At 41.0% G+C, this 17760-nt stretch overlaps 1 protein-coding gene across 1 annotated transcript in view; it reads left to right on the forward strand.

Annotated features, from left to right (window-relative positions):
- kpna3 (karyopherin alpha 3 (importin alpha 4)) overlaps positions 1-17760 on the forward strand; it is a 29788-nt gene that overhangs the window by 3004 nt on the left and 9024 nt on the right. The window contains exons 2-9 of the mRNA XM_072656669.1: positions 3472-3516; positions 10645-10734; positions 11205-11234; positions 11462-11514; positions 12725-12820; positions 15297-15382; positions 15507-15593; positions 17250-17419. Coding sequence (XP_072512770.1) covers positions 3472-3516; positions 10645-10734; positions 11205-11234; positions 11462-11514; positions 12725-12820; positions 15297-15382; positions 15507-15593; positions 17250-17419 — 657 coding nt within the window. The remainder of the gene's footprint in view (positions 1-3471; positions 3517-10644; positions 10735-11204; positions 11235-11461; positions 11515-12724; positions 12821-15296; positions 15383-15506; positions 15594-17249; positions 17420-17760) is intronic.

The raw sequence follows: 17760 nt of genomic DNA on the forward strand, positions 1-17760 counted from the left end.
GCCAAGCTGTCAAGTCACTGGGGGAAGCTTCAGGCCTCTGGCTCATGGAGTGTTTCCCCACTGCTTTTAGCCTGCTGTGACTCATTACACATACACTGTAGGTAATACAGCACTTTTACACAGAATTGCAGCTTTGTACATCCAGCATCCATCAGCATAGAAACAGAAATGACTCTTGAGAAGCATCACTGTTAAAAAATATTTATTATTAAAAATCATTGTTTTTTTTTTCTTGTCATTATTAGTAGTTAAGAACATGCAGCTAAATAAATGTATCTGTCACCTCTAATCAAAGGTTGCCTCACAATATTTATTTAGCAAGTCACAGGCCATGCTCTGTCTGGGTAGGTAGGTGCACAGGCGTCTGTTAGCTGGCGCGGTGGAGCTGTGGACCCGCAGTTTTCCTCTGAGTTTGTCGGCTGCCTGGCAGAAAGATGCGGTGGCTGAAGAGACATTTAAATTGAGATCATTGCTAGTGTTAAGAGGAGTTACAAACGGCGGTGTTAATGGGCAGTACCAAAGCATTGATAGTGCTTGGGGGTGGTTCAAACGTGTGGGTTTATTGGGAGTACCAAATTGGTAAAGAAAAGGGAAAGAATTTAAAACAATTGATGCTTGCATTAATAAAGCTAATAATATCATGCGCCCTGAGTACAAAGTAGGATTAAGTAGTTTATCCTAAAGTACAATAGGAGAAGAGAATGTGGGATATGTCTGTTGGACAGCCCTCACCTTTGACAGCCCTCACTTTTCAGCTTAAGTTACCTGCACACCTAAAAATAAGAATGCCACAAAGTGCTACATAGCAGAGCCACTTTTGTAAAAGGTGAGATGTGTGCAGGAACGTACCATTCAGTTCTTTCACAAAAATGGTGCTTTATGGAAACTAAAATTGCTCAAAGAACCCCTGGTAGTACCTTTATTTTTAAGAATATCTCAGAACAGTGTTGAATGGTGGGCTAAGTGTGTCCTTGCACCTGTATAAACTAGTAACTAATGATTATTTTGTGGCGTTTACATCTCTCATGTTGACACCAAAGGGATCATTAAATTGAAGGTCTGCCAATGGTTCAACAGGTGCATCACTGTTTTATAGAATAGAGTGATCTCATTATGGATATTATGCTTGTTCACGAACAGTGCTATAGACATAAAAATACAGTGCTCAGGATTAGCCAATGTAAAGCTCTGAACAAAAACCAGATCTACTGTTTTAGGAATGTAACTGTTGATTAAGATATTGATTCAATCCTATGTTTACAGTTTACCATTTTCACAGAAGTTCAGAGAAGGAAAAAAAGGCAGTATCCGCGTTGTTGCGTAATCTACTAACGAGACTGGAGCGGGAGGCAGGAGGAGTGTGGTACATGACATGAATGTGCTGGAGAGGAGTGTTTATTGGTGCTGGTTGTTGGCAGACTTTGCTGTTCCAACAATGAAGGCCTCAAAAATCATTAGTAGAATGCCTATTACCCACGACACACCATCACATCTCCATGATGCACATTGTTTTTCACATTCCAAATCTCAGTGTTTGGCTGCACAGTTCAGTGGTGGCTCAGTGATTAGAGCAATGGCTTATTGATCACAAAGTTGTGGGTTCAATCCAGGGGTGTTGATCCAGCATGGCTGACCCTGCGCTCTGATCCTGGCTTTCCAAGTTGGGATCCAGGGGGGAAATCCGCTCTGCTTCTGCGCTGGAAGCGCAACGAAGGCGATCTGAGACATGCTTGGTCGAAGTGGGGGTGGGTCTACCAAATAAGTACCTCTGGTCTCTACTGTGCAGATTCTGGTTGTAAATTTGAAAACATGGCGGACAGTTTTGGCTTAGTTTCTATAGAACGGAAGGCAACGGAACCACTGCGTCCGTATTTTCTACAGTCATAGTATATTAGATTGAAGTGTGTATGTATAATGACTATGAAGGCATGGTATTATGTTATCATGTCACTTTTACACCCCTGCTGTTCTAATAAGTGGCTTTCTAAAAAACAATGGAATTTTTTTTGCTCCCAATGTGTCACTCCTACACTGCCATTTTCATTTGAAACTCTTCAGCCCCTATACATTAGTCATGCCTGTGAGCTCTCTGGTTAATTTCTCAATATTTTAAATGCCAACCAGATTTCATTCGACAGTGTCGATATTGACATTTGTGTGACATATTCCTAGTCTCCCTCTCTCGCCCTCAATCTGTCTCCGTGGCCTTTGAATTGCTCAAGTCCATGGTGGGGCTCCACTGCTGTAACATGAACTAAGATGCCCAGTCATAAGACCAAACACGATCTCTCACCTCGACCCCTGTCCCCCTCCACATGAGCAGTCTCTGCGTGTTTGGCTGTGGGTATATTTCCAGCAAGCAGACCACCCCCTTCCACAAATCCCTGTTGAGTTTGGTTTTCAGCCACATCTTGTCTAAATGGCTTCCAGAAAGCAAAAAAAGACAGCAGGTCCATACTCATGGCCCCAGTTTTTGCAATGCGACGACTTTGGGGTTTATTGCTATTTTGATAAGAGGGGTGACTGGTCAGGCTACCAACTGACACATCTTTCATTGGTCAAACATGGGAGATAATTGGGGGGTGGCAATATGATGTTAATATCACAATATGTTAAGTTGCAGTAATTTTGGCTCTGTATTTCACGGTTCTTCTAGAGCTAGTACTTCTAGAACTGTACACAATGGTCTCTAGATGGTTAAATTACTAAAAGTCATGTTATATTTTTTTGCAAGATTGTCCACCCCTACCGTGAATGCAGGTTTCCCTCCATGTCCTGTTTGTTTTTGGAATAGTCTGCCTGAAGTCCTGACGACTTTTTTTTTTGGACACGTTTGTAAGCCAGCACTTCTTATCCCATCTGACTAAATGGTTTGTGAATGGAGTTGTCATGGGTTTGCCTCTCCTGTCACTTGTCAAGGACATGACAGTCCGCTACATCACCACTTCAGAAATCGCTTTTTGATCGAGTAATGACACACTGAGCTTGTCCCTGCTGTCGGTTTGTGGGGCTGTCGATTGTATGGAGCGGTTCTGACTGAATCTGCTCAGCATGTGGTTAGTTAAATGGACCCCTCTCTGTACTGCTGAGTGACAGCTGGGGGTTTCTCCCATCTCCATGGCTACCATGGCTGGTTGCCTCTTTGTTCTGTGGAGTGGCCAGACCCGAGGCTGCCATTCGGATCTTCATTGTGGATGCACCATTACACCTCATTTATTATTAGGCAGTTTCTTCTTAGGCAGGGCTGTCCTCATAAAACACGATCGGAGGCGGGAGTGCGCATTTGGGATTGAGACTTGCATATTAGCCGGGTACATTAGTTACACCATAAAGACAGGATAAGTATTGTCTGATTCCACATTCCTGTCTAAAGTGCCTTATTAAGGTGGGTCAAGGGGGTTTGTGTGTTTTTAAATAGGCTGCAGAATTATTATTATTGACCTTTGCTGTCTTCCTCTGTCTCTCTTCCAGACTATGCGAAGACATCGTAATGAAGTAACAGTCGAACTGAGAAAGGTAAGTAAGATGTTGAGCTTCTTCAACAAGTGCTGTCTGTCTTTGAATGACTGCCATTAAAGTGGGGGGCAAAAGGTCAGTGGGTCTAGTTCATCAAAGATAGGATTAAAGGTCTCAAACGTCATATTGCTGATTGATGTGGGATGAGATTGTGCCTTTCTTTTGTTTCTTTTGTCAAACAGACCTTGCTGATCCTAGAGAGACATTTAAGAGCTATGTGCTGCTCATTGGCCCATGGCTTTTGATTAAAAAAGGGCCATTTTACAGTCGGTTAGCGTTGGTTAGTGCAGTTTAGTGGGAAATAACAATACCAAGGCCGTATTCACCAACAGTTTTTGGGAGGAATTATGATCTTAAATCCACTTAAGGCTCATTTATACCCCCCTTTACGCATGAAAATGAAGATGTCCGTTTCAAACGATGTAACCACCAGGCCTAGTCTCAAATTCTAAACCTCTTCAAGTATTGGGAATATATTGTTGTAGTTCCTCAGCACTACTCTGTAAAGCTTCATTAGTCGTCAGGAACGATTTACTGGTCCCCTCTCATCGGCAGAGTCCCTTTTAGACTCGTACAGCATGCCGACTATTTGTGAAGTCTCGTTAGCATTATCCATTTAATTGATTCGTTTCATTAAACACACTCATTGACATTAGCAGCACGTAGTATTTGGCAGCAATGTCTGTCGTCTCTTATATTGATCACAGAATTTGATGTACTGCAGCTGAGTGAAGGTGTGTGTACACGTTTGTGCACGCATGTGTGCGTGTATGCAGGTAGGTGGGTGGAATACTGCAAGGAACAGAGGAGAGGTCACAGAGGAACCTTTAATTTGAGCTCAGCATGGTTTTCTCTGAGCTCTGATGCGCTCCGAAGCAAGTACGCTGTAAAATGAAACCATGTGTGTAGTTGTTGGTGATGGCTGTGCACTTTTAATCTAGTTCTCCAAGGAGTTTCAAACACTTCCCACTTCACAATAGTCTCTCAACAGAAGTGCATAGCCAGTGTGAGCCTCTTTGAAGCTTTTTAGTGGTCTTTAAGTGGAGGTCACTGATATTAGCTCTTGAAGCTGAAGGTGTTAGATACAACAGTCATGTGATGATGTATTGGTGTTTTGGGACAGAAATCAGAGGAATGTCCTATAAGGTAGATAAGGATGAATTGACGTTTCTGAATGGTTTAGTTTAGATTATTTGTGTATTAAACTGAACGGAGCAAGAAAAAATCATACTGGCCAGAACTGTTTGAAAGCTAGTGGAGATGCCCACTGGCTAGAAGTGTTTGAATGCTAGTGGAGATGCCCACTGGCTAGATGTGTTTGAATGCTAGTGGAGATGCCCACTGGCTAGAAGTGTTTGAAAGCTAGTGGAGATGCCCACTGGCTAGAAGTTTTTGAATGCTAGTGGAGATGCCCACTGGCTAGAAGTGTTTGAATGCTAGTGGAGATGCCCACTGGCTAGAAGTGTTTGAATGCTAGTGGAGATGCCCACTGGCTAGAAGTGTTTGAAAGCTAGTGGAGATGCCCACTGGCTAGAAGTGTTTGAAAGTTAGTGGAGACGCCCACTGGCTAGATGTGTATGAAAGCTAGTGCAGGTGGAGCTGGAGATGGAGGAGCTTGTGTCTTTTTCTTTGTGCAATTTGAGGCTTGTTTACTTCAGGATCCTTCTGTAGGAATTATTACAGCAACTAACCTTTTAAGTTTATCCAATTTTACGTGTGACTTGGTTTCATTAGTGATGTCACGTGTGAGACAGTATGGGGTGTCTGAATGTGACGCAAAGTGAAATGAGATGGAGTACACGAAGCAACCCCACCCCCTCTGCCACCCTCGCCAGCTGGTTCTTATCCGCAATCTCACTTTGTTTTACGTCACACCCCTCTATCCCTCATCTCCCCTCCCACTGTGTGATGATGCAGTGTGGAGGACTGATTTAAGGCAGGTTTACACTGCCAACAATGCTGACCTTTGACCCTTGTCCCTTGTGGTCGCCTGCTACTGGCTGCCATTCCAGCCTCGTGTCATGTGCCTCTCATTCTGGAGCGCATGATGGTCTACCCAGTGCCAGTGAGAAATGGCGTGAGAACGAGTGTAGGAGAACGAGAGGTTGGTGCACTGAGAGGGAATAGTTGAAAATGGGCCTCTGTGTCTGAAGCTCCTCTTGGTTTTACCTTCATTTCTTCAACTACTGCTGGGTCATTTTAGACAGTTTATTGTTACTGTGATAAATTATGTAGCAGTGTGTTTTTCGGAGTATGTTGGGATGTCCAAATACCACTTTACTTGTAACAAAATATGCAGTTTATCAGTGCTAGAGTGTAACTAGTGTTGGTTAATTAGCTTCTTTGTTGTTGTGTTTTTTTTTTGTCCCTTCCATCTTATTAGATGTCAGAATATAAATATTTGGTGTATTGTGAATGTCTGGTATCATAATGATAAAACATTTGAGTCATTCAATTGTTGCTTTTCCCACATTGCAATTTTAAAATTTGTTTTTTATTTATTTATTTATTTATTTAAGAAGTCCACAACATGAAAGCTGTTCATCCTCTAAAAAGATATGTTCTTATCTCAGACATATCAAACCTTTATCAGTTGTTTTTTGTTTTGTTTTTTTATTCTGACATGGAGCCATATTCATGTCACATTTAATACGTGACGGGGTGGTACATTCATCCTAAATGGCCGAAGATCTTTGTGTGGTTAAATTCCTGTCCTAGCCCACATGTTAATCAGTTTGCAATATCATTTTTTTCTTTTATTAATAAGGATTTTTATTTATTTATGTATTTATTTATTTATTTATTTGACATGACTGGGTGGTTGGGTTGAGCTGGTTAGCATTATCTTAGCTGGCAGGAAGTTATGAAATGACTCGCTGATTGATCGATTGATTCTCATCCAGGCCTCTAAACATCTGCGCTTATTTTTAATACTTGTGGTTGTGATGTGACAGCTGTTAAAATTTGCTGAATATGCTCTAAACTAGGTTGTCATAAACTGTCTGTACTTACACCAGTGATAATAGCAGGCATCAGTGGTAAATTCAGGCACCAGCCAGCGGTGCTTGTTGGCCCATCTATCTTGTAGAACGAGTCATGTATAAACGAGATAAGCGGTTTGGATGATTGTTGTAAAAATAGCAGTTCTATAGATTAAAAAATATATTTAATATAATTTATATAATGATCAGTACGTTTAAAATATGGTATTGTCCACTTTGATTCCACGCAGATCATTCCCCATTGTTTTTCATGGGTTGTTGGGCTCACTGGCGCGCTTTCTGTTAAATTTTTCCTCAGCTTGTGGACATAACTGCTGCAAGTGGACATGTTTACATTAAACAGCCCCCTCATCCTGGAAAATCAATAGTGGCTAGGCTCATTCCTCTACCAGACACAGGACCCCCACCCCCCTACCTCTAGCGCAGGTAGCCCAGACGCTTTCAGCCTAGATGCTGCACAGGAGGAAACAAGAATATTGACCCATGTATTGTCTTACTGGGACCCTGTTCAATACCGTTTATTTTTCCACTTTAATGCCACGGAAGTGATTCAATGAACAATAAGTCATCAGTCAATAGACAAGAAACAAGAGAGAGCCAGGATACTTCCTACATAGGCCTACTTCAGCATTGGAATTCACTGCTCAGTGCGGCTGTTTGGCGTTGCTATTAGCACGTAAGTGGCTTCAGTGCTGAAGAGAGACAAACGCAACATGTTGGGATTTGGTTGAGAAGAAATGATCTTATCTGGCTGACGGTTCCTTAATAGCATCCATTGTTTTACTGGTAGTTTTAGCTTTAAAGAGACTCCTCTTACTCATCCGAAACCAAAGCTACTGATTTCCCTCCACTATTATTTGTCACGTTGTACACATTGCCCAAGAGGTCTGCTCCGCCTTTCTTGGCCATACTTCTCCTTGATTGAAGTTCCAGCTGTGTTGTAAGGTTAGGCCCAATATTATGGCCTAAAACGTAGTGACTTAGGCTCGTGTTGTTGCATTCTAACCGGAACCGGAATTCTCACCGTTTCTGAAACTCCTCTTCAGTTCCCTCTGTTCTAGAATATCCTCATCTTATTCAAACTGTTCTACTCTCTTTTCCATTCCAGTTGTTCTAGAATGTTCTCTTCCATTTCAACTGTTTTACAATGTGCTTTCTTGCTCCTGCTGTTCTAGAATGTTTATTCTCATTTCTGCTGTTCTAGCACTTGCTTTTTCGTTTCAACTGTTCTAGAATGTTTTTCCCATTCCCATTGTTCTAGAATATTATTTTTCATTCTGTTTCTAGAATGTTCTCTTCCATTTCAACTGTTCTACAGTGTGATTTTCTGCTCCTGCTGTTCTAGAACATGCTTTTCCATCTCCACTCTTCTAGAATGCTCTTTTACCTTTCAACTGTTCTAGAATGTTTTTTCTCATTTCTGCTGTTCTAGAATGCCCTCTTTAATTTCCACTGATCTAGCACTCGCTTTTTCATTTCAACTGTTCTAGAATGTTCTTTCCCACTGTTCTAGAATATCCTCATCTCACTCAAACTGTTCTAGAATATTATTTTTCATTCTGGTTCTAGAATGTTCTCTTCCATTTCAGCTGTTCTACAGTGTGATTTTCTGCTCCTGCTTTTCTAGAACATGCTGTTTTTTTCCTACTCTTCTAGCATGTTCTTTTACATCTCAACTGTTATAGGATGTTCTTTCTCATTTCTGCTGTTCTGAAATGTTATATTCTCATTTCTGCTGTTCCATTGAAACTGCGCTCCTCCACCCCCCACCTAGCCCCCCCCCCATTACCATGGTTCTAGCACATAGGTTCTTTTCATCCAACTATTCTGGAATGTCCCTTTTTATATAACTGTTCTAGAACATACTCCTCACTGTTCCAGAAGGTTCTTCCATTCTTGCTCCTCTAGAATATTCTACCCCCTCCCTTTCCCAATTCTACTGTTCTAGATCATAATCTCTTTCAAACTGTTCTAGAATGGTCTTTCAATTTGTTTTTGTTTTTTTGTTTTTTTATGAATGTTCTTTTCAGTCACTCGTACAGTGTTTCCCTCAACTTCATTCAGATTGTTCTAGAATGGGTTCCTCTATTTACATGGTTCTAAAAATGTCCTTCCCTCGTCCATCTCCTTCGTTCACTCTTTCACTCTGGAATCGAAACATTCTGGAACAATTCTAGTTCTCAGTGTCTGGTGTCTTTTGGTGTCTGTTGGTGTCTGTTGGCGTGGTGGGATTGGGTCTTGAGTGATCTGGTTACATGGCCTTCATTTTCATCTCTTCCCCTCCCAGACTGGGCCTCTCTATAACGTAGGCACTGTTGCTATTAGAGAGTTGGCTTGGGTTGGCAGTATTTGGGTCACACACACCCCCCCCCCATTCCTTTTTTGTGACCACGGAGGCCCCTGGCTGGCTTGTCCCCAGGAGGGAGCTCTGTGACCAGGGTTTCCCCCCCAACCCTGCACAGTCAGGGGTTTTTGACCTAAAGCCAGGAAGAGCACCTCTGTTAGGCCATACGGGTGTCTGTCCATCTGCCCTGGTGTGAAACAGCTGCGTGGTGTCACCAGAGCATGGCATCTCCGCAACAACCCGTGACACGCATGGACACCCCCACACACCCCCAGTTAGGACAAAAGAGATGTTTGCATGCACCGTTTCATTAAACTTGTGCTTCATTAAGCCCACTCGCTGCCTGTGCAGCAGTGTTGTGACCACAGCATGAAGAGCAGTTCCAGTCTAGCAGATGTCTTTCAGATGGACTAATCAGTGTTGAAGCGCCTTTTGACAGGGAGTAGGAGTGGTCAGGGAGGGTTCTAGCTGTAATGGACTGTTCAGAGATGATGATCATAATGTTGGGGTGTTCGTGGGACACTTCTCTGAGAGAACCTTAAAATGCATGGTCTGTTTAATCTTCAATATTTGAAGCAACATGCCCTCTGCCAAAACTTCCTGCAGGTCTTTTGCAGTCAAACAGGGTTTTTATTTGCCTTTCTATTTCCCTTTTTGAAATTTTTCTTGGCCTTCCAGACATTAACTTGACCTCCATGTTACTGCTTACTGCCATTTCTTAGTTACGTTACGATCTGAGGGAACCTGAAAACACTTTGCTATCTTTGTTAAACAGCCTTCTGCTAGAAGGGTCATCTGCCCTTTTTTAAACAATGACTGAAGAAGCTAATGACCCCAACCAAGCTAAGTATGGTCTGAGCACCTCAGAGGTGCTTGGGGTGCCTAAACGTTTGCATGGTGCTTTTGTTTCTTTCCCTAAATCTAATCTGGTTTAAATGTTTAAAAGAGTGTTTCAGCTTTGACTTTATGACTTCAGGAGATCAGTTAATCTGCTATAGCATATTCCTTTGGTGCTGATACTGATTATCTTTCAAGCAGAATCAGCTCGATACCAATCGAGACTGGGGCTGGATGCCACATTGACCTTTCGAGGCAATCTTAAATCATTATCTTGCAGGGTTTCTGTAGTTTTCCTGCGATGTGTCTCAAGATGAAATGTGTTTTACTTTGAAAGTCACAACATTTTAAAAAGCTGAGAGAGCCTGAGAATTCCCAAAACTGCACTGTGGAGCACATGGTGGCTTATCTAGGGCTAAAGACTCCATCACTGTAGACGCATTTCCTTTAGCTTTCCGACTTGCTGCTGAATTGTGATCATGGTAAATGTGGCCTGCGCTGTTTACTGTTGTGTGGTTAGCGGTGGGTGTTTGTCAGCTCTGCTGTGTTCAGAGTACTGAGTTCTTTACTGGGCTGAGGGATGGACTCTAGAGAGGGTTATCTGGTTAGTGGTGTTTACTCTGCTTCCTCCAGTTACAGAAAAGTCAGCTAATCATTGATTGGATCTTTTGGCTTAAAATCCATCTATGTCTTCTATGGCTGGTTACAGTAAAATGTCCACCATGTTTACCATCAGTTCAGTGAATTGCCTACCTCGTCACATAGGGCATTGGTTTGAATTTTATATATATATATATATATATATATATATATATATATATATATATATATATATATATATATATATATATATATTTATTTATTTATTTATTTTTTATTTTTTTTGGTGTGTACTAAACTAGTTTAGTCTAATTACAAACTGGCTCACTTTTCGTTCCCCCTCAGAATAAAAGAGACGAACACCTACTGAAGAAACGCAACGTCCCACAAGATGAAAGTCTTGAGGACTCTGATGTAGATGCTGACTTCAAGGGGGTAATAATCTTAATACTGTTTTCTCACTCTGTCCAGTTTTTCTCTTCTTGGCTGTGTTTTTTCCACTGTGATGATACTTCATTGATTGAAATAATTATTTTTGCAGTAAATTATGGATTGTATTCTCTCAGAAATGTTGTGTTAATAAACAGCAAATGTTCTGTTTCCACTACTTTAGTACATGTTGTGTTAGGCTGCAGCCTTTTAAGAGAACACTTGGACATGCAGAAGTGTTAAAGGGCTTGCATCTTTCCTTTGCATAGTTTGGTCTACACATGACCTCTCCAAAATCAAAACTGAGTTTGGTACATTTAAACATGTGCCAAAAAGAATGTAATAATGTGATGTGATGTGTTTTCTGAGAGACTACGCTGATCTAGCTCTTCTGGTGTTGAGTGTTTGGCTAAATGGTTAAGCCCTCCCCTAAAATGACTGTCTTCCTTTTCTGCTTTTCTTTCCTCTTTCCTCAGCAAAATGTAACACTAGACGCCATCTTACAGGTAAGATAGGATATATGGGTGTGCCATACTAGAGTGAATGTGTTTTTATAGTGTGCAGGACAGCTGACTGTGATGTATGTTAGCGAGCATGTCGGTAAATGGATTCTGATTAATGAACTCTGTGGAGACTGCATACGCTGCTCTTAAGGCACAGTTCAGGGCACACTTCATTTCATCTTCGTTTATCTTCTGTTTCACCTTCTACATGTGTATATATTTTTTTGCAGAACGCCACAAGTGACAACGCAGTAGTACAGCTCAGTGCGGTGCAAGCAGCCAGGTTAGAGATTACCTCCGTTCTTCTTTTATTTGGTGTCTGTTGCCTCTGTGGCTCTGTATTCTATACACTACTGTTCAATAGTCTGAAATCAGAATCTTCGATATAATAAAGTCTGGTTGGTTGTGTATCGCTGCTGTCCGGTACAAACCTTGTATTTCACAAACAGCAGCTTTACAGGAGAAGGGGAAACATGTAATGCAAGTCATTTGGGATAATTTCTATTATGCTAAAATAAGAAATATTAGCTGTGTCAAGAATACAAAACTTAGCTGTGGAAGTTATGATAACATTTATATCTGAAATAACTAAAAGGGATCAAAACTTAACAAAAAATGATCCCAAAAAAGTCATTTCTGGTATCCATTTTCTTTTTGGAATTACTCAGAATGACACGCTTTACATAGTTGCAAACATTGCTGACAGATATGCAAATGTGCATGCACAGCTTGTCTAGTCTCTGTAGAGAAATACAGCCAGAAGAACAGCAGATAAACATAAACCTATTGACACCATAATGCCTAATGCCAGGCATGGGCTGGAGGGGTATAAAAAACCCCAGCATTGAGCAGTGGAGCAGTGGAACTGTGTGCTCTGATATGATGATGGTGCACCATCTAGTACTTTTAGGATGGGTTGTGGGTAAGGCTGTTGCTGAATGCAATCAAATTGTCACTGCAAAGGATCAAAATCTATATCTATATATCTACATCTTATATATACACATACACACCCTTGATTTTGGAAGAAACAGTGAATAAGCAGGTGTCCCAATACTTTTGTCCATATATTACATTAATTAAAACATTAAAGATAAGTCTTTTGTTTGTTTATTGTTTAGACCACAGTGTAAGTGTTTTTGCTATACATGTATAGAATTATATAACCTTGACAAATGATTAAGAAAACTGAAAAGTTGTATAAATCAGTGTGTTCGCAGTGTGTGCTTGTGGAAAGACCCAGACAAGATAGATAGTAAAATTACAGGATAGCCTGAAAATATTATTTTGGGCAAGGAATTAGGCATTTTTTTAACAAAATTATAATTGGTTAAATTTGATATAATTTGGTGCAAGCATTTGTGTGTGGGTTTGAATTGTGGCAGCACACTGTTATTTAAATAAACAGTGGCTGTATGTGTAGAATGTGCTGAGTAAAGTGTTGTTTATGCTGGCAGGCTCTTAACTGCATTTCTTTTCCCCCCTCTGTGCAGAAAGCTACTCTCCAGTGACAGAAATCCCCCCATCGATGACTTGATAAAGTCCGGGATCCTCCCCATCCTAGTCAAATGCCTGGAGAGGGACGACAAGTGAGTCATCCCTCTGCACCACACCACCACAGTAGGATTGGGAGAAAAGGGAGGGAGAGTGTGAGAATTGTGGCTGGAATCTATTTATAGGACATTATAGATGATAATCATGGTGTAGTTTTATAGTTGGGGTTGGAGGTGAGTAGTTCCAGGATATATGCTAATGCTGTGATGCAGAAGTAGCTGGTTATTTAATGTTAGACATATTATGCATCCTGATTGGCTACCCATGCGTCCATGTGTACGCGTTTTCTTGCAGTGTTTGCACACAGTTCCCTCAGTATGCCAATAGGAAAGGTTGTGATTGGTATTCTACATGCAAGTCAAACAGCCTTTTGCGTTTTCCTGTCAAAGTAGGCGCTAGCAGGACTGCAGACAAGGTTACATTATCAGCTCTTTAATTCTATTGGCTATCTGGAGTTAATAAAGCTAGCTAACTATATTAGCACTGGATACAATGGGGTCAGATGGCTTATAGGGTTTTTTTAAGGTTGAGATTGAGTGTATCCAAGGCTTTAGTGGTGTGTGCAGCTTTTCTGTTCCATCTGAATGCGAAGGGAATTACAGGTTGTCGCACCAGCAGGCATGAAGAGTGAGGAGAGGGGGTTGAGAAGAGTGGGAAGGGGGGGCCAGAAGGGCTGTGTGGGACAGAGCGCTTGAGATTACAGGAAGAGTGGTTGAGTACGTGTGCTGTAAAGAGGGAGAGAGAGAGAGGGAGAGAGATACAAACAGAATGTGATGGATTGATGGAGGGAGATGTGGGATGGCATGGATGGTTGAATGAATGGATAGAGGGAAAGAAACTGGAGCGTGAGGGAGATCCTGAAGTGCCAGCTCATTCTGCTGTGTACTGTCAGGCTTTTTTTTTTTTTTAACCCATTCTCCCCTCCCCCATATCTCTCTTTCTCTCACTCTCTCCCTCATCCCTCTCTCGTGTGTGTGTGTGTGTGTGTGTGTGTGTGTGTGTGTGTGTGTGTGTGTGTGTGTGTGTTCTCGTTCTCGCAGGGCTTGTTTAATGTGAGTATTTCAGGCCTGCTCCTACTGCCCTGTACAGTGGGTGTACACACAGTAATTATACCTAGCTTATGACCAGCGTTCCAGTATAGATTTCTTTTTCTTTGGCCTACTTCAGACTAGGGGTCAACTATGGTAGTATGTTCATGTATTTTATTTATTTTTTTAATCTTATTACAAATTATCCTGCACTGTGACAATAAACCGGTCATAGCATAGTGCTTCAAGGGAAACATAATACAAATATCTTATAAAATTATATATATATATATATATATATATATATATATATATATATATATATATATATATATAATTACGCCCCAACATTTCCCACCTCTAGCTGAGTCTACAGCAAAGTCAGCCATAGTGTCATCAGAGAATTGAGAGAATTGATCCTGCTAATCCACTTCCCCTTCCTTTACAGTGACTTGGGGTCGAGAAAGAATACTATTTGGCATGACAGGCTCAGTAGGAGTCTCAAATTACTCCATGTTGAATGTGTACTAGAAAGGGTGCAGTTGAAGCATTTGTAATGCACACTTTAGGAAGCAGAAGAGCCCTGTATTATACTCTGTGTAGGGTGTAGAAGAAGCCTTTATTCATGGCTGTTGTAGTGCTCTATGTAGGGTGTAAAACGGGGTTTGATGATGTCCCTGCTCTTACAGCAAAACCTGCCAATTAACAGGTTGAATCAGGGGTGCTTGAGCAAGAAAAGCATGAAGCTCTACAGGAATCTGGCACTATGTAGGAGATGGAAGAGGCCTATCAAAAGAGGCCTATGTTGTACACTATGTAGGGTGTAGAGGATGCCTTTATTGCATGGCGTTTGTAGTGCACTATGTAGGATGCTGGAGAAGGTTTTATTGTGCACTATTTAAGGGTGCTGAAGATTGTATTTTGAGGCTGTTGTAGTGTTCTGTGTAGTGCACTATGTAGGATGGAGAAGCAGTCATTGTGCACAATTTAGGGTGCAGAAGAATACACTTTTAAAGTAAAGGATAAAACTGACGAACAGGTGGCTGTGGCTTGGGTTTCTTGCAGTTTATTTATACACAATTTATTTAGCCATTTATAAATGTCACATTTTCTGCTGTTGCTAAATGTAAATAATTTTTAATACATATAAAAAAGCAAAAGGCTTCTAGAAACCTCAATTTCCTTTGTCTTTGTAGTGAGTATGAGTTTGAGTTGATATCTGTTAGTAAAAATGATGAACGGAAGAAAAAAGCAAGCCGTGACCGAGAATATTTTTGTAATTGAGTTTTAGTGGTTATTAATCCTGGAACACACCCAACTGGGGATATTCTCTGATTGTTTTTGCCTCTGTAGAAAGTCTGGGCTTTTACTGACCTTCTGACCTTTCTGTCTGTCTTGACATTTCTCTCTCTTTCATCCATTCGTGTCCCGCCTTCCCTGCACCCACCCATGCCTTTGTCCATCTCCATTTCTCTTTCCACAGTCCCTCGTTGCAGTTTGAAGCTGCCTGGGCTTTGACTAACATAGCATCAGGGACCTCAGCGCAGACGCAGGCCGTGGTCAAATCCAGTAAGTACCAATCTGTTTAAACAGCTGAATCGAGTAAATATCTCTCTCGCGCGTACACGCGCTCTCACTCTCTCTTTCAGAGCCAACTGACCTCTTTTGCTCCTCTCTCACCCATTGTGTCTAGATGCTGTTCCCTTGTTTTTGCGACTGCTCCATTCCCCTCACCAGAATGTGTGTGAGCAGGCTGTGTGGGCACTGGGCAACATCATTGGTAAGTTAACGCCTGTTTTTTATTTTTTGCCCCTCCCTCCTCCCCTTCATATTGCTGCTTAAAGATTTACTCCTTGAATGATAATTGGTCTTATTGGAATTTTCAGCTGGCATAAGGGCTTAGTGTAGGTACAGTGCAGTGATACAAGATGAGCTCTCTCTCTCTCTCTCTCTCTCTCATATATATATATATATATATATATATATATATATATATATATATATATATATATATATATAATCATAAATCAATGAATAAATGTCAAATAGTGTCAAATAAATCTGAAGAAATGTTTAGCACGTAAAAATGAGGATGGTGATTCGTGTTATTGCAACTTCTTGTTTTTGGAAAAATGTAACAAACAGGGAGAGTGCAATTGCTAATGGTCGGAATGACACTGATGCAACAGAATCTACTTTAAGGCACATATTTCAAAGGTATTCCAGTCATTTTGTCACCCTTTTAATTTTGCTTATAGAGACGAATGCAAATGCATAATCCAAAAAAATGGGCCTGTGTCATTACACTGCTATGTTTGAAGCAGTCATAGCGATACTTAAAGCATAACATTGTAGTTGGCTTTAAGTTTTTGTAAGTCAAGGACCCTGATGGTTATGTCGGTCATTGTTTTCTAATGAGGGGAGAATGTTATTGTTGTGTATTGGCAAGAACCTGGCAATGCGATACTTGCCACAATATGGGAGTTATGATTCAATGTACTACAGTTTATAAGCAAGGCAGCATATTGCGATACTGTAAGTAAGGCTTGTCTTTTCCTGTGAAGTCACCATTTTAGACAGTTGTCTTTCAGATGTTTTTATTGAACAGCGACGATATATTAAAAAAAAAAAGATTCATGTATTTCTTTTTTACAGAGCTTTAAAGGTAAGCTTTTGTAAAAGAAAAATGTCCTATGATCCATCATATGATTATAATCTGAGTAAAAGAAATGCAATCAGACCAGTGGGGTCTAAAGAGTACACACAACACAGCTATCTTAACAGTTGGGGTTTAAACACAACTTAAACTGAACCACTGTCAGCCACCAATGCCAAACACTTCGATACTTTGATAGATCAATATTTTTCTCACAACCCTCCAGAATATTGTCTAGTCACAGAAAATATAAAGCCATTTAATTGCGTTTTTGCAGCTGTTACATAGGGAAATGGGAGGTACTGGAGGGTTTACTGTTTCCAGTGATGAAGGATGAAGAGAGGGTTGCGATCTTAAAATCTCCTACCTATAAACAAAACTATTGACAGAATTACAGAGAGCTTTGGGTTGCCTCCCATTGGGGCTGTACCAGGCGCGACCAACTGGGGAAAAAACCCAGAGGAAGACTCAGGACCGCTGGAGGGATTATATCTACCGGCCGGCCTGGGAGCTTCTGGGGATCTCCCAAAAGGAGTTTGTGAAAGTGGCTAGGGACAGGGATGCCTGAGCTTTTGTGCTTGCCCTATTGCCTCTGCAACACTGAACTGGATTAAGCGGATATGATTGTGATTAAGGAGGGAGGAGTTTTATTAATGTTTACTGTTTACAAACAGCCTTTTTTTCCTGGAGATTTTTACAGCTAGACTCAAAAGGCCAACTAAGAGCAACTGTAATTTAATTATTGTCTTTTATCTAAGCTTAGCATGTTTTTCTTTGCAGGTGATGGGCCACAGTGTCGAGATTATGTCATCTCATTGGGCGTGGTCAAACCCCTCCTGTCATTTATTAATCCCTCCATCCCAATCACCTTTCTGAGAAACGTTACCTGGGTCATCGTTAACCTGTGCCGAAACAAGGACCCTCCTCCACCCATGGAAACAGTACAGGAGGTGAGGGTGCTAGACATGGGCAACCATTTTTGTGACTTGAATAGCCATATTTATAAAACATCTCAACAAGAATTTTTTTTGAGTGTTTAGAATAAAATAAGCAAAAATATGGAAATTGCATTGCTTCCGGTGAGAACCATGCCTTAATGGATACTTCAGCTACAAACTGGCGGTGCACCAGATCTTCAGTGTAAAATTTTTTCTCAAGAATAGAACATTTTAAACCCTTAAACCCTGCAAAGCCTACATGTAGGCCCTAAACTAGAACATTACTTTAATAGGCCCTAAAATAGAACCATGTGGTAATGGTAAACTAGGCAACTATACAAAAGTTATCCATG

Source organism: Salminus brasiliensis, chromosome 15 (assembly GCF_030463535.1).
Source record: "Salminus brasiliensis chromosome 15, fSalBra1.hap2, whole genome shotgun sequence".
Classification (NCBI taxonomy): domain Eukaryota; kingdom Metazoa; phylum Chordata; class Actinopteri; order Characiformes; family Bryconidae; genus Salminus; species Salminus brasiliensis.